Here is a 25,451-nt window from a genome sequence, read left to right on the forward strand (position 1 = left end):
ATAGAGAAGTCATTACCAGACGATGACATTTGTGTCATCTTTGAAAAAATTACGAAGGAGAGAGATAAAAGTGAAATAAATGTAAAAACAATCAGAAAGGAAAATGTAATCTGCAACTCCATTGATAGTGGTTTCTGCAAGTTTTGCAGACAATGCAAGTTTCTGCATATTTGTCGCCAGTTTATTTTAGGAGTTTTTTCGTCTTATAAGTGTATTTTTGACCATGCTAATCTGTGTTCTGTTTTATCTTGTATTGATAAGTCGTGTACTTTTGATCATACATCTCCAGGATTGGAGCGCAGGTTTAAAACCCAACGTTTTTTAGAGCGACGCCGAAAGTATTCAAGACCCCCCTCCCCTTGTTTGTGTTCCATTCGACTTTCAGTCTTATCCCCCTCCAGACCCGATACAGAGCAGTATACCACAGGAATCCATCCCTCGAAATAATCCTCCACCCCAAGTACTTACGCGTGCCCAGTCAGTCCAATCCCCAAAATCACTTCACTCAATTCGGACCATCCCCAAACCCCCCTCCCCGCCCCTCACTCATATTTCTCCCAAAAATCCACTTCCTTTCGACTCCTTTCGTCTCCGTGCGTCCAAAAAGTTACCAGCCGGTTCTGGACTCCACCCGTTATTTGCCGAAACAAACCCCTCCCCTCTCAGAGGCCCCCCACCGTACTTCCCTCCCGCAGTATCATCTTGCCCCCCGACCCCCCCATTTAAAGAACACTCTCAACTTGACTTATTCCCAGGTCACCATGAAACCTTTCTCCCTTCCCTTGCACTTTATCCCCCCTGGCTACTCTACCAGTATGACCCTGGTTTAAAAGTAAGCAGGCAGAATGATCCTCTTTTAACACCTCCATGCAGAGTTTCTAAAACTTCAAATAATTATCGCTGTTTAGAGTCTCTACAAGTACCTGCTAATTCAAATACATACGCATTTTAAAAATACAGATTTGTTCCCCCCGTCCCTTGTTCTCACTATCGGACTTTAGGCCCTGTTCGGAATTCCACGAGAACCTTCGACAGCAACATTGATATAAAAAAAAGTAAAGTGTAAAAACGGTACCTTCACAAGTCGCTTTCGATTCCCCAAACTTTTGTTGAGCAACGCTGAAAGCCTTAACTTTGAAAAACTTAATGAATTAGACACCCTTTCTAAAATATATAGATTAGACGTAATCTCTATTACTGAAGTTCAACCTTAAAATTTGAACATGTTAAAGATTGACAATTTTTATCAATTTATTAAACTCAGACAAGAAAACCACCCTCTGGGTAAGAAAGGTGGTGGAATTTTGTTCTCTGTCTTTAATGATATATATACCAGTAAAGGCCCAATTTCGTGTCTTAATCTCTTTGATAAAGTTATGTAGGTATATGTTCGATCTGAAGTATTACCGTGTCCTTTAAATTTATTTGTCCTTTGTTTTTTTTTATTACTCCCCTAATGGGAGATCCACTGACAAAATAAGTTTTATCGAAAAATTAAATGCAAGTGATGACTTTATACTATCAAAATACCCAAATGCAGGAATTTTCCTGATGGGTGACGTAAACGATTTAAGACTAGATTCTACATGTAACGCTTTTAATTTAAAACAGGTCGTTAATGTCCCTACTACAAAAGGCAATACTACTCTTGATTTAATTTGCACTAATCTTTCGATGTTTTACAAACCCGTCTCCACTTTGCCCCCTCTAGGCAGTAGTTACCACTTTAGCCTTCTATCTCCACTGGATAAAGTTAAACAATCGTTTTCTATAACTCAAACCGCTTATAGACCTCTTATTGACTCAGGACTTTACAATTTTGGCTCTTGGATTACTACTAAAAATTGATCCACTGTGTATCAAACAAATGACGTTGACTACATGGCTTTGTCCCTCCAAAATCTATTGAGGAGTAATTATGAATTCCACCTCCCTGAGAAAAAATTTAAAACGTGTTCTACAGATAATCATTATGTTACTGAGTCTTTTAAAAAACTTATAAGAAAAAAAATCAATTTTTTCAAAGCAGATCGTATTACTGAGGCTAATAGTCTAAGGAAGTTCCTAAAGAAAAAATTAAGAAAAGCAGCTTCTCATTATTATAATAATAAAGTCAAAGATCTATATTCTAACAAACCCAAGCAATGGTACAGAAAAATTAAAGAAATATGTGGAAAAAGTCCTTCCGAAGTTGATTTTCATCTCCCTGAACCCCCTAGTAAGACTGCCAACGATCTAAACTTGTACCTTGCTTCCATCGTGCAAAGTCTCCCCCCTTTCACTGGCTCAAGTCCAACTATTCTTCCCAATACTTCCTTCCCCTTTATTTCTCCCTCTGATGTTATAAATAAAATTTTTAAGCTTAGAAAATCAAGTATTTGTCCCTTGGACATCCCAGTTGACTTAATTAAAGCCTTTTCGGACAAAATTGCTGAGCCTTTATCAGATATTTTCAACCCCATCACAAAATTTGGTACATTCCCAAGTTGCTGGAAGCAAGGTTTTATAACACCTGTCCCTAAAAAAATGCGCCAGTCTGACTTTCGCCAACAGTCGCCCCATTACGCTCACTTCTGTTTTTTCCAAACTTTATGAAGGTTTCCTCTGTGACTAGCTTAAGGATAAAATTTGTCCGGGTATTGACACCCGGCAGTTTAGTAACTTAAAGAAAACTTCCACCACCCATTACCGTGTGCACTTAATGCATACCATCGTGAATAACCTTGATAAACCAAATGTTTGGCTGAACCTTATCTTGGTTGATTTCCAAAAAGCTTTTGACCTGGTTGACCACACCACCCTAATTTGTTCACTCCTGGTTAACTTTAAACTTGATCCTCTGTTAGTAAATATTGTTATATCGTTTCTTTCAAATAGATCCCAAGTTGTTAAATACAAAAATATTTTCTCTAACCCCCTCCCTATATATTGTGGAATTGCTCAAGGAACCTTATTGGGACCACTTTTATTTCTAGTCATGATTAATGATATTGGTAAGGTCTTCCCCCATAGGTGGAAATACGTGGATGACTTGACGATCCTCGAAGTATGTCACAGGAATATTAAAAGTAACCCCCTTAAAATTCTAACCCACATTTCGGATGAAGCTAAGAACCTAAATATGAAAGTAAATTCCACTAAATCAAATATAATGACGATAAACTTCTTGAAATCTATTCCCGCCTTCCTTGACCCTATCCCCCCAGATATTTCTGTGTCTTCCCTTAAATTACTTGGGGTTACAATTTCCTCTAATTTAAAGCGGGATATCCACGTGAAAGATATTGTCCGTAGATCTAATGCGCCTATGTCTCTCCTTAAGCTCTTGAATAAATTTAACATCCCCCCATCCCATTCTTTAAGGATCTATAATTCCTTCGTCCGCCCGTATCTTGAATATGCTTGTCCAGTTTGGCATCCTGGCATCTCCCGTGATGAATCAGAAAAAAATGAATCTTTTCAAAAAAGAGCCCTAAGAATAATTTTTAAAGAAACTTTGGCACCATATTCATTCTTTCTAAAAGGCCAAGTTGCGAACTCTTGAACACAGGAGAGGAACGTTGTGCCTCCGTTTTGCAAAAAATACAATAATAAACCTTCACACGGAAAACATTTTCCCTATAAGATACTCCCCATCCAGACACCGCCTGCCACGTACTGTATCTGAACCCATCCCTATCTTGTCCCCCACCCGTTGTTTAACCTCCAGATATGAAAAAAACCTTTGTCCCCTTCATTACTGATAAAAAAAACCACTAGTTTTTTTTTTTTTTTTTTTTTTTTTTTTTTTTTTTACTGGTGATACCCATGCTGGTGTCCGTTTGGCTCTTACGTTCCCTCCCCTTTTTATATATTCTCTTTTGAACCTTTTTAACATTATTTTTATCTCAACTTTTTTTTTTTTTTTTTTGGTTTTGTTTTAATTTGTGCCTTTTTAACTTTCTTACATTTGACACTTTTTGTTAGACTAATGAATGGCTTTGCCTTTCTGATATTGTTGTTTTTGGCATTGTTTAGCCAGTTTTTAGTTGTTGTGCTATTTATGTCTTTTTTTATTATATGACCCGAAATGCGAATTCGGCCCTTCGGGGCTTGTGATAGCCATTTTCTGAAATAAATATCTTATCTTATCTAACCACCCATCAACTTCAATGCAATGTAGTGTCAGACAAAGAAATACCAGGATTCTAAAAGTTGCAGAAAGACATCAAATGAGTTTTAGAAGAGCTGAAATAGTTTATAGGTCACAACCTGAAGTGACTAACAAACAGGCATATAAGAACAAGCAAAAATCAACATGTCTCTTAGGGATAAAGAAATTAGTCAGATGCAGCAAAGAATAGTGAATATTACTATAAACAAGATTGTCATTGGTCTAGTGTTATCACCAGAACTTTTAATCATAGAGAACTTGCATATCAGAGAAAAAGTAGATAAACTGTGGAATTTTATTGAAAGTTTGGGAATCATGCAAATGAATAGCAGCCTTATTTTGAATCAGAGTGTAAATAAATGACTGTTAAATCATACATAGAAATTATGTCTTGGAATACAAGATCATTGGTTAAAGTTAATAAGGATCTAGAACTAGATTATTGCATTAAGAATAATATAGACATGTTTTGCATTCAAGAGACTTATTAGAAACCATATATAAATCCATCATTCAGAGATTATAAAATAGTGAGCTTAGATAGATGGAATAAAGAGAGAGGTGGAGTGATTATTGGAAATTAATAATTGGAATAAGAAAATCAATTATATCCCAATTCATTTATCAATACAAGAGGATTATCAAATGGAGGTTGTTGGGTGCAAAATGCATCTTAAAAATAAAGTAAAGCTGAATATATTCAATACTTATATACCAGACGGTAACTAACTTTTAAGTGATCAAGGTCTAGAAAAAATTATAGAAACAGTGCCTGAAGGGGCACTTTAAATGTGAAGGGGCAATTTAAATGTGCACAATGGTCTCTGGTGTGGATGTGGAAATGATAATAGAAATGGGAGAACAATCTTTGAATTTTTAATGAAAAACTCAGATATCTGCCTGTTTATTCCAAAGGATTTACCAACTAGAATCAATAGCAGAACAGGAAGATCAGTGACCATAGACTTGGCCATAGGATCAGCTTCATTGGCACCAAAAGCATCAATAGCAAGTGACAAGGAATCCACCCTATGTAGTAATCATTTTCCCATTTTGGTAGATATTTCTCAAGATAACAGTATATGCAAAAATTATGAAGAAACTTGCAAAGTGAATTTAAAGAAGATTAACTAGGAAGCTTTTAAGAATAAATTACAAGAAACAGAAGTTCAGTCAGGAGTGAACTGTTGTGAAGATGTCAATGGAAAGATAGATGCATTTCAAAATTCAGTCTTAGAGTAGCACAAGAACTGGCTCCAAAAAGTAAAAGAGTAAACTGAGTGCTTGGTGGAACAATGAATATACAGTTGAAAAGAAACAGTTATTAGAGGCAAGAACAAGGTGCAATCACTTCCCAAACTTTGAAAAAATTTTAATGTGTCAAAGAAGATATGCAGTCTTTAAGCACCAAACAGTGGAAGCAAAGAAAATTTTGTATCAAGAATTTCTATAGATGTTGGATTTTAGATAACCTGCAAGTAGAATGTATAAAACAGTGATAAAATTGGTTACAGGGAAGAAAGAAGATAATGGTAACCCACCCTTGATAATTAACAGAGAGGAGTTAGTGGAAGAACAAGAAAAAGCAAATAAAGCAGCAGATTTTGTAGAGTCAGTGATTGGAAGACCAGACAATTTTAATGATGATAAAAAATATACATTTGCTAAGGTAACAAGACTCTCTCAAATAGAAAATGATATGGATTATAACAGATATTTTATGGTAAAGGAGTTAAAGAAAGTGATTCAAAAGTTACCATTAACAGCACCAGGTTTAGACATTATTTACCTACAGTATATCAAACATTGAAGTGACAAATGGATAAAAACATTGTTAGAAACTATTAACAAAGCCTGAGAAGATGGAAAATTTCCAAAAACATGGAAGGATGGGGTAGTGACTATGATTCCTAAACAAGGCAAATATCCTTCAAAAACTGAAAACTTAAGGATGATTACTCTACTACCTGTGTTAGGAAAAGAATGGTTAAGGAGAGGCTTACATGGAAAGGGGAAAAACAAACACTTTGAAAGATGTTCACTATGGGTTTAGAAAGAACAGATCTACTATAAAAGTGTTACAAATGTTCGTGAATGATGCAGTATATTGTTTGGAAAACCCTGCGGAAAATTCAGTCCAGAAGGAGGTGTTTCCAAAGCTATTGAAGCTCCTTTGGGATGAGCTGGCAAAGGATGACAATGTCAACCTTCAAAATGGGTTCACAACATGCTTTGACAGCAAGCATTGCATTGAAGATATTCCTGATAGGCGATCAAATGACGAAATCCGTGAGGCAATTGGTGATTCTGTCATAACTTTCTTTGAAAAAAGGTGGTTTGTCACTGTTGGTACTTTGTTTTGTAAGCAAACAAAGCTTAACAAGGCTCCCAGAAAATCACTAGCTGAATCAAGCAACAGAGAAGATAAAGATCTTGAGGATTCAAGGACAAGTGAAGTGAAATCTGGCAAAGCTAAAATGAAGCCAAATAAAGGAAAGGGAGCTGGAAAAAAGTTATAAGAAGTCCTGAATCTAGACTGCTCATCTGACAATGCATCAGACGACTTACTGGAAAAACTGTGCAATGATTCCAGTGAACTTAGTTGGGATGAAGGCCAGAACAGTGAACAGGGTGGTGACAATTCTACTTGTAAGAAGGACTTGGGTCCTCCAATTAAACTGTTTGACTTCTCTGCTGTGTTCTATGAGAAAGATTTCTACATTGGACAAGCAGAAGACTTTCCAGATGAGGGGATGGCGAAGTTCAAATTTATGGAACATGTGAGCAATGCTGACTTCAGTTACAACTGGTCCAAGAAAGATGATGTCAGTGTTGTTGAAGAAAGATATGTTTTTGCTGGACCACTTGTTTGAAAAGGACATGGCCCCTTCCAAATTGCAGGCCACCATGAAGTTACAAAGTCATACAAAAACTTTGCAAAGAACACAAATTCTAGCCTCCAGTTTTCTGGGATTTTTTAGCAAGTTCTGTTTTTTGACATGATCTTAGTCTAATTTTCTGTGTTTTTCCTTAATTTTGTTCAATATAAGCGACCTTTTTTACATTGAATCTTAGAGAAAAAAGTCTGTAAATAAGTGGTTGTTCAAACTTACCCAAAGCATGGCCAACTTTGAACAAATTAGGAAATTACATGAACAGTACATAAAATAAAATAATGTTTGTTCAAAGTTGGACAAAGTGTGGGTAACTTTGAAAACCATTTTCTAAAAAAATTTATGACCATGTGGGAAGGGATAGAAAAAATCTGCAACATCCACCCTCTTCAGCAGTCAGAAATACATGTGGAAATGTTTTTCTAGGTTGTTATGTTACCATTTACAAAAGTTATTGCAAGATAAAGGAGAAAAAAAGGTACTTTTAGTTCAAAGTAACCCCATTTGACTTGAACTGGAACCCATTTGATGTAACCTGTTGAATTAAAGTTATTAAGTATTTTGCAGTAGGTTGTGTTGATTTTGAATTGAAGTTATCAAGCATTTTGCAGTAGGTTGCATCAAGACATGGCTAATTGTAGAAAGAGAAAAGTCAAGACAGATAGTCCAAGTAATTGAGAGGCAAAAGTTTAAATGGCTGGGGTCATATTTGGAAACAAAGGTACTGAGAAAACACAGCATTCCACAAGGCTCCTCATTGGGGCCAGATTATTACAATATAAATGAATTTGATATACCACTGGATACAGGAGAGGATAGAGCTGGAATTTTTCCTGATGATAATGGAATAATGATGTGATAGTAGTGTGTGAGTGGATAGTGTGTGATAGTATTCAGGAGGGGCAACAAGTGGCCCAGGAGAAAATAAAATTAGTGAAAACATGGGCCAAGGAAAACTGTGTGCAGTTTTTGGTCAAGAAAGCCAAAGCAATGGTAATCATGCAAAAAAAAAGTACTCTGCTCTTTGTCTTTTTCTAAATGAGGAACAAATTGAAACCATGAATGAATTTAAATGGCTTGGAATTACCATTGATAGAAATCTGATGTTTAAAGCTCATATAAGAAGACAGTTAAAGAAAACATGTGCCAAAAGATTAAATATTATAAAAATGTTATGTGGAGCAAATTTTGGCCCAAAACCCAATTTTTTCATGGAATTTTATATAAAATACATAAGAGTGAAATTGGAATATGGAGGAATAATTTTTATGGTAGCATCTAAGTTTTTGTTAGAGGAGCTGGAAACTACCCAATACAGTGCTTTAAGGACAGCTTTTGGAGCAAGAAAGACACCTCCATGGAGCTTTCCTGAATCAGAAAGTGGAATCGAGAAGCTAGGTAGCAGGAGAGACATAGCAACAGTAAAGTTTTTATGGAAGACATGGATAGCTGACCAGTTGAATCCAATTAAATCAAGAATGCCAAAAGAGGGAAGATTGTGGTGTTCATGGAAACCACAATTTGGTATTGTGAGGGCAAAGGAGATAATGGAAGAGTTTCAAATGGATTGTCAGTTTACATCAATGTTGAGAGTGCTTAATATGTTCATAACCCCTCAGTGGGAATCCATCCCATACCAGTGCAATATCGAATTTGAAAAGTGGGATAATCTAGATTATGATCAATCATTCAAGATGACAAAAGAAATGCAATATCTTGAGACTGTCAATATCTTCACAGATGCATCCAAAGTGGACAATAAAGTGGGGGCTGCTTTTAAAATTCCATCCAAGAATATAGTTAATTGATTAAATTAAGTGATATAACTACAGTGTTTCAAGCAGAAGTAGTTGCAACAGTCAAAGCAGTGAGATACCTAATAGATTTGGCATCTACAGGTGAAAAATATAGAATCTGTTCAGTAGTAAAACTGATGACGGTCACTGTATATTTGACTGAAATTTTTTTGGTATTTTTTGTGAAATTTATTATACACTGTCTATTAAAAAGGATTTTATCCCTATTTTGAACTTTTATTTTATCGTTAGAAATCAGAAGAGGGTTAACATAATGGCTTGGTGGTAAATTTCTAGGTGGCCCTATAATTTAGCTAGGATGAAAGTGAAAACATCATTTGATGCCCTTTCATAATTCAATAATTGCTTCTGGGGCTAATTGTATTTTGAACACTTAAAGTATTATATATGAATTGTGACAGAGCATAAAAAAAAGCATCAAATGATTTTTTCACTTTCATCCTAGCTTAGTTATATGGCCCACTGCAAATTTACCATAACCCTTTAAGGGCCCAAGATGCAACTAGCACCAGAATCGATTAGTGAATTATGAAAGAGCATAAAAAAAGGCATCAAATGATTTTTTCACTTTCATCCTAGCTGAGTTATATGGCCCACTGCAAATTTACCATAACCCTTTAAGGGCCCAAGATGCAACTAGCACCAGAATCAATTAGTGAATTATGAAAGAGCATAAAAAAAAGGCATCAAATGATGTTTTCACTTTCATCCTAGCTAAATTATATGGCCCCCTAGAAATTTACTAGCTTAGCAATACCTTCCCAGAGTATGTTTTTGACCCTGGATCCATTACTGAAAGTTTCATTTTCCTAAGCTAACCCCTATCCAAGATAGCAAAAAGTAGCAAAACTAGAATTATAATTAAAATACAAATGAACGCATTAAAATACAAATGAATGCTAGCCTATAATTGGATACATGGGCGTAGGGAAGGGGGCAGGGGGGGGGGGGGGGGCAGCGGCCCCCCTCCTAGAACTTCAAATTACAATAGATATTAGCGAGAAATTTTCGTATGTTGGAATTTTTTGTTGGATGTTACCTGGTAGATGGTTAAAAAAGCTGGAAATAAACAGAAATTTCCAAATATCGTTTATGATATCAACAATTACGTTTCGATCTTCAATATTGATCTTTGGTCCGATATATAGATAGGAGACTGGCCCACGATCGGCTGATTTTGACTTATTTAATTCTCCATGAATTGATTCAAGCGATAAGAAGTTGCTGAGCAACCCAAAGCAAAAGTAACTCATTCAATACCATCCTTGAAAAAGACAATTAGAAATACTCCGCCATTTTTCCACCTGGATGCCTCTCTATCCAAGTGGTCAAGAGTGCCAAACCTGGGCCACCCCAGCACTGGTTTGGTCGTCTCTGGCTTATGTTTGGCCACCGGACAAAAGAAAAAGAAAAGTGACCAGGGGAACATTAAAAATGTTTTTCGACTATAAAATTAAGAAAGAATATGGTTAGCATAGAAACGACAAAATGAACTTCATTAAGGTTTAAAAAAAATAAAGAGTATTAATTTCAAATTATACATTGACTGATCAACACCGAAAGTAAGCCGCTCCGCTAATCTTGGTGTTCTACCTTCCAGTGATAGCAGTTTTATTTCAACTTCTGTCTTTAAGACACAATCCATCTCGTCAGTTAGTGCAAAGTCTCTTACTCCAGTCTCCTTCCAAAAAGGGATCTTAAGTTCTTCAGTTTGCTACTTTTTGATAATAATAATATTGTGAACAAAATTCCCTTTCTTGCTCTTCAGCTCTATCAGAATGTAATCACCAGCCTTGACTTTCTGAGTGTCAAATTAGAAGTTGCTGGTAGGGGGCTTGTCTTCAATATCTATGCTGGGGTCTGAAGAGTTGTTGTATACAGCATCATCTAGGTCAGAATCGTCACTCTAACTGTAACTCTTGTTGCGAGAGACACGCCTTTTGCTTTTTAGTCTTTTCACTTGTCTGACTTTCTTCCGTTCCAGGACTAGGGCTTTTTGGCAGATACAGCTTTTATCCTAGCAGTAATGCATTCTTATATAGGGGGGTTAGTGAGCACTTCTGACTTTTTTATATTTTTTTTCCTGTTGATTTTTTGGGTTTGACTTGATTGATAAAATGCTGCAAGTAAAGCAAAGAATGAGAGGCAGTCCTCTAATAAGAAGTATTTTCTGAGAAGATTATGATGGTTCCTGGTGAAATGTCCTTATGTAATCTTTCCAGACTCTGTTTTTGCCGAGATATATATAAAAAAGGGAGTGTGGTTCAAACGCATTAAAAACAACAGAAATCGTTGGCAACTGACCTCTTTCTGTTGACGTGATCTTCCCTTCTTACTTCTGGCCTCGCTGTGCAATGATTTTACCAGGATTGTGGATTTTTTCAGACCTGATTCGTCAAAACTTCAAATGTCTTGTGGTCTGAACATGTGTTTATATAGGCCTCAATCCAGGTTGTTAAAGAAAGCTCCTACACTGTGACAGTTGAAAGCAGTTGTCCGTCATAGGCTTGTAGTTTTTGGCGTTCTTACTGATAGAGTTTTAAGGCAATCCATAAAACCATGGTACCAATCTTTACCTGTAATTCCTCCACTGTCTCCACTGCCTTTGCAGTTCCATTATCCGGTACTTTTATGCTCTTAATAATGGCATAAGTGCATGCAAATTTACATGCTTCTAGGGGAATACAGTCAAAAGCATATCAGCTATCGTTTTCAAGTAATTTTTGGTCTTTTTTCTTGTTCCTTTGTAAATATTTATCATGTGTTGTAACAGGGTGTAAGGAAATTCAGGTCCAGACTTTTTAGAGGGATATTCAGCTCATGGGAGTAGGGAGGGGGGCAGCTGACCCCTCCCCCCTAGACCTTCAAATTTACATTAGATATGGCTGAAAAAGCAGATGGTTCGAAAAGCAGTTGATAAAAGGTAGATGGTTGAAAAAACTGGAAATAAACAGAAATGTCCAAATATTGGTTCCAATATCAAAATTGCACCACAACAGGTGCAAATTTTTGTTTTTACTGTAGCACCAAAAAGCACTGCTTGGCACACAAAATTGGGCAATTTTAACACTTTAGGAATTAACCATTGTGGTAGCCCTGTACAAATTACTACCTCTTGGTATATCAAATAAGGCTGATGAAAAGAAGCAGCCTAAGTGTTCAACAAGTTTGAGTGTTTTCTAATCAATGGATATCCAGAAATTTTTTCAGAAGGGTAAGTACACCTGTCCTAAATGACTAAAATACATAGGTCTATTCAAATCAGAATAATTAAAATATGGTTAAATAGACTATGAAAGTAGGCTTATGAACTCAGTAGCTCATTTATATGGGATGGGCTCAGGATTAGATTAAGGACTAAGAATTTTTATGGAATTGCAGCAAAAAGAGGAGCAATAGAATCAAAGAAATCATAGATTTTGACAGGAGTAGGTAGCATTCAATGGCGTATATGTATGAGCATTTTACTACACATGGAGACTTGTTAAGAAAACAATTCTTACTTCATAATATGCAAAATAATCCTAGTTAACATATTTTCCAGGGGGAGAACCCTTTATCTTCACTTCTTTCACCGTATTTCTAATTTTCAATCAAATTTTTCAATATTCATGTCTGTTATCTAAGTCTTGAAAATCATCTATAAACAAACAGTCAAGTACCATCTGACTAATCTAACCTAACTTAACCTAATTTATTAGTATTTTGTTAAAAATAAATTGTACAAGAGTGAAAGAAGTGAAGATAAAGGTTCTCTCCCTGCAAATTGTGTTATTTTTTTTTTTAACTTTAAATGTGGAAAGTCTCAAAATTTATAAAATGAGGAACTTGAGGGTTATGTTAAAGTAACTGGAGCTGATATTATTACAGTTACAGAAGTACATAATCAAAGTCCTGAACATCTTACAATACAAGGTTATAAACAATTTATCAAACTAAGACATCAGAATCATCTGTTAGGTAAGAAAGGTAGTGGTGTAGTGTGTTTTGTGTGTGATAACTGGTATTGTTTTTGGAGTGTTTTATTGCTCACCTAGTATGGCATCTTTGCAAAAAAGGTCACCTAGTATGGCATCTTTGCAAAAAAGGTCTTTGCTGAAAAAGTTAGATATGTCTATTCTCCTAGTCTTGAAAATCGTTGTTAAAACAAATACGCAAGAGCCATCTAGCTAATCTAATCTAACTTAACCTAATTTATTTTGCCTATTAATATCTTTTTGGTAGATGGCAGTGATGATGTTTAACTTTCATATATAGACTATTTGAAAACAGATAAATGCAGTCAAATCTAAGTTTATTTTTCATGATTTTAAAATAAAATTCCTGGTAATATTGTATCCTAGTGCTCAATTTGCTTAAAGATGACTGTTTTGATGATTCTCTTCTTCTTATTTTAGATACTTCTGGCTTCAAAAGGAAAAAGACCACAATAGTAGTAGTGAAAGTGATTATAATTCTATAAAATCAATGAAACCCTATCCTTTAACTCCACCTGAAATTGTTCCATCAACATCAAAAACCTTTATAGACTTGGTTGTTACATCTTATCCATGCAATGACACCATATATTACCCTTATGAAAAAAATGATATTGGTAATTATGTTGGAGGTAATGCTGATGCTGTCCTTTTGCCAGAAGAAAAAAGGGATGTCATATGCAACACATGGGTTCCTCATGAATCCTATGATTTCCAAAATGATGCAATGCACCTGAAAAGAAAGTTCAACTATTGATGGCTACACCTTTACCCATGGCTGGCTTATTCACAAAAACTTAAGGGACCCTTGTGTAAATACTGTGTCCTATTTCCACCTGCTCCTTGTACAGTCAAAGGAATTTTAGGCTCTTTAATGGTAAGACCTTTTCTCAAATATAAAGATAGGCATGAATATTGTAAAAGCCACATGATCTTCCACTATCACAAAAGTGCAACAGCTGCTTGTAAGTTATTCCTAGAAAGTGTTCCAGTAGACATACAGTTACAAAATTCTTACCAAAAGACAATTGCAGAAAATAGAGAAATAATCAAATCTATTATTTCTGTAATTATTTTCTGTGGTAGCCATGATTGAGCATTCTTTGATTTACTCAACTTGAGAGTAGCATCAGGTGACACAAAACTGAAAAATCACTTGGTAAAGAGCAAAAATGCTTCATTTATTTCACCCCAGATTCAGAACGAGTTGATTGCCATGTGTGGAGATGAAATAAGAGATGAAATTGTTCAAGAAGTAAAAAATGTGTCTTTTTATTCTGTATTAGCAGACAAGACAGCAGATATAGCCAGTAAAGAACAACAGTCCATAGGTTTTTGATACTATGATGAAAATACAAACATCATTAAAGAAGAATTTGCAGGATTCAGTCTACTTGAGGCCCAAGACGCGGCCATGATAGCAAGACAAATTGAAACCTTCCTAAACAACAACAGATTGGATCCCGAGAAATGTGTTGGCCTAGGAGTTGATGGATGCAGCACAATGGTGGGCAAGGAAGGTGGTGTTCAGGCTATTCTGAGAAAATTTTCTTAAGAAAGCCCTATTTTTTCACTGTGCTAGCCAAAGACTCAATCTAGTAGTCAATGATGTAAATAAGGTAGCCAAAGTAAGAAATGCTTTTTTCACAATTAAGGACATGATAAATTTTTTCCAAGAATCAACAACACAAAGACATGTTGTTCCAAATTTAACAAAAATGTGTGAAACAAGATGGACAGAAAAGTACAAATCTATCCATTGTTTTGACCAAAATTTTATTGAAACTGTAAATGGATTGGAAAAACTGTCTATTGAAGGCAACCAGATGACAAGAAAATTGGCTTACCAGCTGCAAAGTGCCATAACAAAATCTGTTTTTTGTAATTACCATGAAAATTATTGCAAAATACTCAGCAATTTTAGAGCCTATAGCTAATGCTCTACAGGCCAAAAATAATGACATGATAAAGACAACTTGTCATATTTTATGAATTATTGATGTTATTTCCAATGATCATCAAAATGCTAATGAAATAGTGGCTGAAAGTTTGAACTAATCTAGTCAGTCTGCTGATGTTTTATCAATTATTTTATCAGTCCCTAGAAAAACAGGGAAACAGTGCCACAGAGCAAACCATCCGGCAGACACTGAAGAAGATTATTGGAAAAGGTCTCTGCTAATTCATTATTTAGACTCCCTCCTGACCTCACTTAGCCTACGTTTTTCAGAAGAGCACACTAAAACTTTTTATTTGTTGTCATTAATGCCTCTTAAACGTATGAATATGGAAATTAAAGAGTTTAAAACAAATGCCAGGATATTTGCAGAATATTACAGCCTTGATCATGTTGAGGCTGAATTAGATCTGTGGTATAACCTATGGAAAAAGAAGAATATGACCAATCCACAACTGATGACACTAAATATCTTGGACGTGCTCAAAGAAACAGATATGTTCTTTCCTGAAGTTAAGAAAGGTCTACTCATTCTAATATCCATTCCACCCACCACTGCTAATATAGAAAGGTTGTTTAGCACACTCAGAAGGGTAAAGACCTGGCTCAGAGACAATGATGGAGGATAGATTGTCAGGTAATTACAATTAAATAGTTCCTATCACAGAACAACAGTTTCTTTTAGTTTTTAATCTAAACTGGGACTTGGGTAGGATCCTCCTCTAAGAGATAATTTTCCTGAGAAAAGAATTTTTTTTTCATTGATAAAAAAAAAACCTTTATTGATAAGCAAGTATCAGAAGCTAAAAAATAGCTGAATCTGCATTCCCAGTGCAAAATAAATTTGTGTTGCAAATCAAAAGACTAATACAAGTCAAAGTCATTGAGAATGAGAGAAAAAATCAGAAATATTTATGACTAAAAAGAAGTATTTTTTAAAATAAAATATATTAAAAATATAGCTTTAAACTTGAAAGACACAAAAAAAAACGGATCCAGAGAAGCACCACAAATGGGCATAAAAATGGCAATAGAATAAGAAGGAGTCATTAAGTCAACCTAATTTGTATCCAAGCTGTTTGAAAAAAATAGTCTTATGTTTAACACTGGAAAGTGTACATGCTTAGTATTTAATAGGAAAAAACAAAGCAGTGATCTGAGTTGTGGTTCCTTTGCAGTTAGGCTAGTTCCAGTATTGCATTAACTTGAGATGAGTATTTGCTCTTCTGTATCAGTTGTCCATTCTGGTACATTCTGGAACATACTAAGAATAAACTTAAATTAGGCCAAGCTGAAATTGTTCCAAATTGTGGCCATTATTCTCTTAATGCCTTGGCTAGACTTTGTTTAACAAATTTTGACTATTTCATTCTTTTTTTGTAAGGTGTTCTGTAAGGCTTTTCTGTAAGGTGCACAATTTTAATGCTACTGATATTCAGGATATTAGAGCATTGTATTTTAGTTACTGTAGATACTTTTTATATCTTCCTTGTTTATATAGGAATTGTCATATTATTTATTCAAATGTTTAGTGCAACTGATATATATCAACATAGATAGGCTAGATATCATCAAATCATTTTTTCTACTTACATGTTGTTGTTTCTTTTTTTTACAGGTCTCTGCATGATGAGTATACATCAATATAGAATAAAAGTCAAACAAGAAGCAATCATCCATAATGTCTTGGAAAGATTTAGCTGTAATAAGAGAAGATTAATACTGAAGCATATTGATGATTTATAATTTTTGGTGATGACTTATTAATAAGGGTTTCATAAGTATGATAGAACTTGCTGGTAATGTAAGGTTTTGTGAACTGCCAATACAACTTCAGCTCCCCAACCTGCCCTTCATCACAGAAGTGACTGCCCCCTCCCCTAGGCAAGAAGCTATGTACGCCCATGCTGACATAACTTCATCTCCCCCTCCATCACACTATTGACTGCCCCCCCGAGACAATATGATTGGATACAGAATGGAATTCTGATTCTAAAGGTAGGCTATCCGGTCAATATATACCAAATCATATTATTGAGTTAGGACTAAAGTGAATACACCATTTAATGCCTTTTTTTATGCTGATTATAAATATAATAAGAATTTCCATTGGAAATGAATTTCAGCCCCCCCCCCTATATCTGCGCAGTCTGTGGTCGGGTCGGTATAGCATATATGGGGGGGCGGAAATTACTTTCCGCTAGAAACGCTTATTTTATTCGTTATAAGCATAAAAAAGGCATCGAATGGTGTATTCACTTTATTTGAAACTCAATAATATGATTTGGTATATATTGACCGGCTATCCTATGTCTATTTCTTATACTAAACATCTTATTCATGAATTAGCCTAATTGTAAAATTCATAATATTGAATAGTATGTTCACTTTGTCCAATTGAAAGTAATCAAGTTTCTATAACCAGGCTATAAGCTACCTCTTTTTTTGTTTATGCAGCCTAGAAAAGCAATTTTCAGAGTTAAGTAAATGCCACTGTTCTGAAGCTTAGGCTATCTGAAAGGATACTGACTATGCTATTTTGACCAAAGGTGCATGTTCTGGCCTACAATTTTGTAGGCTATCCTACATGCATTCTATGTCAGAAAAATGTTAGGCTACCTAGCTCTAATTCATTGAGTAAATGCTCCAATCCAGCCCTTTCTGCAAGCTCCTTTGCCTTCGCTTCAATAAGTCTTAGATTCCGGTCTTCAATTTCCAGGCAAATACTGTCTTTGACAAAGTAAACATTTTCTAAATGCCTATGATTCAGCTCCAGGGTCAACATTCTTAAACTTTTTCCTCTCTTCCTTCTAGAAAAATTATAGAATGGGAAGCAGGGTTGTGACTATTCCAGCCACTGAATTTGTCACCTGAGAATCACGATGTGTCATTTTTAGCTAAAACGTACCCATTTTGAAATCTCAAAACTAGATGTTTTTTTTTACCAGTTGCATTATTGATTCAAAACTCTTTATAAGCAATTTCAAATTAGTCATTTAACATCAAATAAAAAAAAACAAAAAAAAAATCCATGTGAAACATTCATACAAAATGACTTAATGTAAAAACACAAAACTCATATAAACATGTAATTCCCATACTTTGGAAGAAATCCTTACGACATCTCTGGAAAAACCTGGACGCTCCAAAAACACAAACGCTGGGGGGAAAGAACTGTTTTGGTGAAGTGACATTTCTTTTACCAAAATATACATCTAAGTGGGAAAAAAAAGATAATAATTATCTACCGAAAGTAAGGATCAACATTCAAAACAAACAGAAATTATTCCATATATCAAGGGGCTGCCTCCTTCTCAACTCCTCGCTCGTCATGCTAAAGCTTTTTAGTGCTTTAAATAAATAATCTTATTCCAACTCAACAGCGCTCGTGCTTCAGCAGATGTTCTTAAATGATCTTTACAAAAAGGCAAACTTTAGCGTAAGGAGCGAGGAGTTGAGGAGGGGGCAGCCCCCCTCAAATACTTAATAATTTCCATACGTTTATAGTTTTAATGCTGCTCCTTACTTTCAGTTTAACCAAATTCTGTTTTGAATTAATTTTTGATCGTTTTTCAAATCATGCAACCAAGATATGATGTGAGTTACCGGCCCCATAAAACTCAGTTTTATTTCTCTTAAATTATATATATTAAAAATTGTAAATAGTTTGGTAGCACCCTGCTTTATCTGTTTTCTACATGAGAATTAAAATTTTGGATTCCAATTGAAATTTTGACGAAATATGAAAATTTGAACCATCTGCCTTCGCCTACAAAAGGACCCGCCACCTTCATAGTAGCTGATGCTCACTTACAAATCTCTGTATATATTTACGAAGGATGAAACAAATTTTTGAAAAATAGGCCTCGAACAAAATAGGTTCGTTATTTATTGCCCGATGCTAGTGAAATTCATCATAAAAAAATTATTTGTTATCGATTTGCTTTATTTGTCAAAAATTAAAAAAAAAAAACTCTTCAAATGAAAGTAAAGACAAAGATACACACAATGCAGTTTAAATTTCATGAAGTTTATATCATATTTTAGCAAAAATATTTCATATTTTAGCATAGCAAGAAGGGATGCTTGAGGGGGATAATCCCGGATATTTTGTTCATCCTGTTCGTATTCTGTTCATATCCATAGCGGTTTCTGTTCATTTTTGGTTTAATAATACTCTATACTGTCATTTGAAAGAGAATCGTCTCTTAAAATTTAATTTCTGTTCAATTTTTTATAAGCAGTGCGATGACACTGCACAATTTATTTTTTCCACCAAGGCACTTGAAATAAAATGAGTTGTCGTATGAAATTCGAAAAGAGCTCATTCGATTGGAAATTGAAAGTTCTAGTACACGCTTTTTAGAGTCAAAAGTAATTGGAGGGTAACCCCCCCCCCTCCCCCCACGACCGTCATTTCCCCATACACATCCAATCAAACTTTTTGGATAGCCATTTGGTTCCGCATAGTTGAAAGGTCCAGTAATTATGTCGTTGAGGATGTCACTCCCCCCTCAGAGTCCTTAGGACAAGAGTTATAAGTTATGCTAGTTGCCCCCAAATGTATCAGGTCAAAATCTTGAGTTACCCATTTTTTTTTTTCAAAATAGTCCAAAGATCATATAACAATGCATCCAGGGTTGGCACAATCTGCCATAGCCTGGAGGCAAGGGCTGGGAGTTCTGCCCCGGGGCATATAAGGTTTTTATGAAGGAGGTAGTCGTATGAGCCCTGGAAGAGGCTCATTTCATTAGATATTAAAAGTTCCAGTTATAAGTCGAAAGTGATAGAAGACCAACATGCCGCAAGGGGGTATTTTCCGGGGGGTGTTTTCCGCACGGGGTATTTTCCGACTGGGGTAATTCCCGGAGGAGTATTTTACAGAGGGGTACATACCTAGAATCGTCAAAAGGACTAAGGAAAAAACTCAAAGATTATAAGATAAAGAATGACAGGAAACATTTGTTTAAGACCGATGATAACGCTCCCTCCTCAGCTTAAACAAGGATCTAGATAGAAAAGATGTTAAAATGAAAACCAAAAAATACAACGTGCTTTACCTTAATAATAGGCTAAAAATCCAAGAATTATAAAAACACAATAAAACCTCACGAATCTTGACTAAAAGCCAAAAAAACTAAAAACCCTTAGCTTAGAACCCCTTTCAGGGTTGACACCGTTAGTAGGATTTTACTAGATCTAGTAAAAAAAAAAAAATCTAGTAAATTTATAGGATCTAGTAAAGTTCCCGAAATCTAGTAAAAACTAGTAAAATGTCATGATTTATAGTAAACAAAACTTTTTTTATTTTCCATGAATTCAGGGAAAAAAATCATCGTAAATATATAACAATTTACAATTATTACTTGTCTGTTTTACAATTTTGCTGGTCTGTCTCAGAGACAGACAAGCAGTCACCTATTTTCATAAGCAGACACTTCACTTCCGGCGTCTAAAGGTCAACAAAATCAGCTTTCTGTGTATCAAATCTTACCAACTAAAAATGAAGCTATAATGACACTTGGATTTGTGATTATTGGGAATCTATTGGAATCAAAACAAAAGCCAATATATACATATATATATATATATATATATATATATATATATATATATATATATATATATATATATATATATATATATATATATATATATAGTAAATATATATAGTAAGTATATCGTGAATATATATAGTAAGTCGTTGTTGTGCGTCATTCAATCAATCAATCAATCATTTATTACCCACAACTAAAAGAAAGTAGTACAAGTGGAGTACATAATAATAAAAAAGAAAAACAAAACCAAAAAAAAAACTCAACAAACACTAGCAATTAAATTAAACTACGAAAAGAACTGTAAAAGACCGTGGTCAGGGCCAAATTTACAAAATGCATCTGCAGAAAGCTTTTTGTGTAGGACACCGACCTTTTGAGTTACATCCGTAGCATAAAAATTATTAACTAGATACCGATTTCTAGTCCATGGCGTCAGAGAAAGAAGAAATTTACAAAATTTGAAATAAGTAACATTAATCTTTTTTAAATCCTTTAGCTTAAGAACAGAATGAACAACCGAAAAATAAAGCACAGAATGATCAGAAAAAGTCGAGAATAAGCGCCCAAGAGCTTTTCTGTTATATTTTCCACGGTTTGCTACAATTTTTGAATAACTGAACTGAATTTTTCTTACTGAATCAGTAACAATCTGTTTACGAAAGAGAGCTAGAGAATTAGAAACAGTAATACCAAGCCACCGAAAGGAAGAGACAGAAAGTACAGAAAATTCATTACAAGATAAGAATTCACACTTGTCAAAATTCAGGGATAGACCAATATTTAGGAAAGACTGAGAAACTAAGGAAACCATCGCAGAAAGAGCAGACTTAGTACGACTAATCAACAGAATGTCATCAGCATAGGCAATGTAAGAAACATCAGTAGAACCAGATTATGTGACACAGTTTATATTTGGAGGTTCCTCTGCTTCAGGGCCAGCCATACGCAGGACATATCCAAGGTAACTTTATTTACGCCATTTTAACAGTCTCGATAAGGGATTTACTTGAACTTAATCAAAGAGTTCGTGGTAACAAACTATAATTAAGGAGCGACCCGGCTCAATAGTAACCAAAAACTCTAAAAAATCGAATTTTGACTCTAATAGATATATCAAAAGGATCAGCTTATTATGCTGATTTCAAATATATAAGTTTCATTAATTTTAGTCTTATCCATTAAAGGCTACGAGCCTGAGAAAATTTGCCAGATTTTTGAAAAAAAGGGAGACATCCCTAAAAGTCATAAAATCTTAATGAAAATCACACTATCAGATTCAGCGTATCAGAGAACCTTACTGTAGAGGTTTCAAGGTTCTATCTGCAAAAAAATATAATCTTGTATTTTCCGCCAGAAGAACGATAACGGATGCGTGTTTATTTAATTTTTTTCCAGGGGTGATCGTATCGAGCCAGTAGTCCTAGAATTTCGTGAGAACTCACATTTGAACGGAAATTAAAAGTTCTAGTGCCCTTTTTAAATGAAAAAAAAATTGGAGGGCCACTAGGCCCCCTCCCCCCTTTTTTCTATCAAAATCGTCCGACCAAAATTTTGAGATAGCCATTTCGTTCATCATAATTGAAAGACCGAATAACTACGCATTTGGATGTAACATGAAACCCACAGCGCCAGGGGAAAGGCCTTTCAGTTATAAAATTTTCCCATTGTTTACGCAGTATTTGTTATTGGGAAGTATTTATAAATTTTTGTAGGGGGGGGGGGGGGCGAATATCCTGCTGAGGGTTTTTCCACGGGAAAATTTTCCATGAGGAGGTAAGTTTCCAGGGGGTGGACTTGTCAGGGGAAATTATACACTGGGGGAAGTTTCCGGATCTCCTAAGCGAAATTACATGTCTTGCTTTCTCTTTTCTGTCTAAATTTTCCGCGTGGAGTTTTTAAGGGTAATTGCAAGGGGTAAATTTTCGCCGAGATTGACTTGTCTAGAGAATATTTCCGTTGGGAGGGGGATTTCTCCGTCGAGGTGGGGCCAGATTGAGATAACAATTTTCTTCAAAAGGGTCCAAAGACCATATAACAATGGCTCCAGGGCTGGCACAACCCACAAGAGGCTGGGGACAAGGGTTGTAAGTTTTTACCCCCGAAGCATTTAAGGTTTTTGTCGAAGGGGTGGTTGTATAAGCTTTGGAGGAGGCACATTTGATTTGGGATTGAAAGTTCTAGTTCCCTTTGTCAAAAGCGATTAGAGGGCCACTAGCCTCCCCACCCCCATACCCGTTAATTCCAGAACACATCAATCAAAATTTCTGTTCAGCATTGTTGAAATGTCTAGTAATCATGTCTTTGGGGATGTCCTCCCCCCACAGCCTTCAGAGCAAGAGCTGTAAGTTAGGCAATTCATCCATGGTTTAAAAATAGTATATGTTATTGAGAAAGATGGGCAAGTTAGACCTTTTCTTTCCAAAAGACGAAGGGCATTCAGGTGACCCTTTCAGAGAATGTTGAGGGGAATGTTGAACTAAATCAAAACACGCTGCGTGCACACGGGTTTTCAAAAGGGCACAACTCAGAAATGACTAGGTATAATTATTTGGAACTTTCTGTAAATTACAAGGAATATGATCAATTGATCAAAACGGCAATATTTGCACACTACTACTGCTACTACTACCATTACTACTCCTACAACTACCACTGCTACCACCACTACTACTACTACTGCCATACTACCACTTGAAACTACTGCTCCTGTGGCGAGTACTACCAAGGCTAATGAAATTGAAATGAACATAATTATGCGGAAATGTTGAGGAAAAAGTTGAACTATTGTCAATTATAGACTGATTGTCAACACGGTGTGTCAACAATACTTTCGGAACGGCTTATCGTATCAAGGTGAAACTTCCAGGGCATCACGAGGAGTGGGGGGGTCATCAACTGACCAAAAAGCAATATGTTCCTGCTACTTCTGTTATTCATACTGAAGCTACTGCTGTTACTACTACTACTACTACTACTAATAAAACACCATTACTGCTACTACTACTACCGCTACTACTGTTGTACTAGTGCTATTAAGGCTAAGCGTATGAAGGTGAAAACTGGACCCAATATTGAGGGGAAATTTGGACTAAATCAAAAGACACTATGTGCGTGCAGATTGTCAAAAAAGCATGTCTCAAAAATGGATTTGGGTATTAAACTGGTACTTTCAGAGAATGCTTAAAGGGAAGATCAATTGACCAAAAGGTAATATGTGCATGCTACTGCTAACACTACTACTACTGCTACTACCACTACTACTACTAAATTCTTCCGACCACTACTTCATTTGCAGCTACTTTTAAAACTAAGAGGATTAAGATGAAAGAGGCGTCAAAGGGGGAGGGGGATCAAAAGGGCGCACCAGCAATATTTTTGGAAGAGCTTACCATATCAAAATAAAATTTCCAGGGTGCCATGAGGGGTGGGGGTTGTTAAACTGATCAAAAGACAACATTTAAATGCTACAACTGCTATTAATACTGCTGCGACTGCTTATACTACTACTACTAATACAAAACTACTGCTGCCACTACTACTACGATACTAGTAACATTGGCTAAGTGTGTGAAGGTGAAAATTTGAGAAACATTTAGGAGAAATTTCAACAAAATCAAAACAAACTATATGCATACAGACTGTCAAAATGGCGTATCTTAAGAATGGATCTGGGCATTTTGGAACTTTCAGAGAATGCTTAAAGGGGACGATCAGTTGCCCAAAAGGCAATATGTGCATGCTACTGCTAATACTACTACCATTGCTACTTTTACTTCTACTACTACACCAACTACTACTTCTATTGCAACTACTTGTAAGGCTGAGAGTATTAAGGAGAAAGTTTCAGGAAGTATTAGAATATACAGGTTATTAAGAGGGCATATAAGCAATATCATAGCAACAGCTAATTGTATAATTTGAAACTTCCAGGATTTGCTTGAACGGGACGTTCAAGTGACCATAAGGCAATATGTTAATATTATTGCTGCTACTAGTACTAGTGCAATTACTGTTAATCTTACTACAAGTAGTACTAGTACTGATAGTACTACTGTAACTACTATTACAACTATGCCTAAGGGTATACAGGACGTTCAACTGACCATAACCGTTCAACCGTTCAACTGGTCAGGACGTTCAACTGACCATAAGGCAATATGTTAATATTATTTCTGCTACTAGTACTAGTGCCATTACTGTTAATCTTACTACGAGTAGTACTAGTACTGATAGTACTACTGTAACTACTATTACAACTATACCTAAGGGTATACAGGTGGAATTTTCAGGGAATATTGAGGGGAGGAGATAAACTGAATCACAAAACGCCGTATGTATGCAGGTTGTCAAAATGGAGCATCAAGAATATCTTAGGAACGGTTTGGTGTGTGAATTTGAATCTTACAGAGCTTCTTTTTGAGAATGTTCAACAAACCAAAAAACAACTATTGCATCCTAATTAGACCCCGGCGCCGCGCCAATGAGGGAAGACCGGCGGCGGCAGGGCCAAAAACAGCGCGCCGCCGCCACTCCACCGGTAAGATGTCGGCGGCGCGCAACTGGTAAGATGTCGGCGGTGCGCCACCGGCGCGATCAATGTTGACCGCAAACATTTATGTTTTCATCAGTCTTTCTCAAATCACAGCTTAAATTTACAACAGATTCGAGCCTATTCATGAGTTCAAAACTTCACAAGTCACAAGTCTGAAATCATCAAGAGAAGTAGAAATCTGGTTGAAACGAAATGGCTGTGGCGTTTCAGAACCCTTGCATAATAGTTGAAGTAACTATTAGCTATGTATTCTTAACATAAATAATTATCAAAATTAGTAGGTTTTTTTTCATCGAGCATTACTGCATACAAAACTTCAAATACCGTATCACAAAATTCGTCAGTTATCTTGGTAAAAACTTTGAATATAAGTTTGAACTAGAAGCTTAATTTTTTCATAATACCCTTTGCCTATATCTGTTTTGTCACCTTTAAAACAGTTGAAATGGGCGACTTTGATATTGATTGTTTTTTTTGCTCTTTTGGATTCCTAAAAAGCCTTCCTTGTATTAAAAACCGGTTTTTAATAACAATTAAAAAAAA

At 35.6% G+C, this 25,451-nt stretch overlaps 1 protein-coding gene across 1 annotated transcript in view; it reads right to left on the minus strand.

Moving 5' to 3' along the window:
- LOC148943117 (ubiquitin-like protein 7) overlaps positions 1–17,608 on the minus strand; it is an 80,874-nt gene extending 63,266 nt beyond the window's left edge. The window contains exon 1 of the mRNA XM_089102091.1: positions 17,418–17,608. Coding sequence (XP_088958217.1) covers positions 17,418–17,583 — 166 coding nt within the window. The 5' untranslated portion in view covers positions 17,584–17,608. The remainder of the gene's footprint in view (positions 1–17,417) is intronic.
- Between the last annotated feature and the right edge of the window lie 7,843 nt (positions 17,609–25,451).

Source organism: Artemia sp. Qi Xiang Cuo, chromosome 16 (assembly GCF_049724085.1).
Source record: "Artemia sp. Qi Xiang Cuo chromosome 16, ASM4972408v1, whole genome shotgun sequence".
Lineage (NCBI taxonomy): Eukaryota > Metazoa > Arthropoda > Branchiopoda > Anostraca > Artemiidae > Artemia > Artemia sp. Qi Xiang Cuo.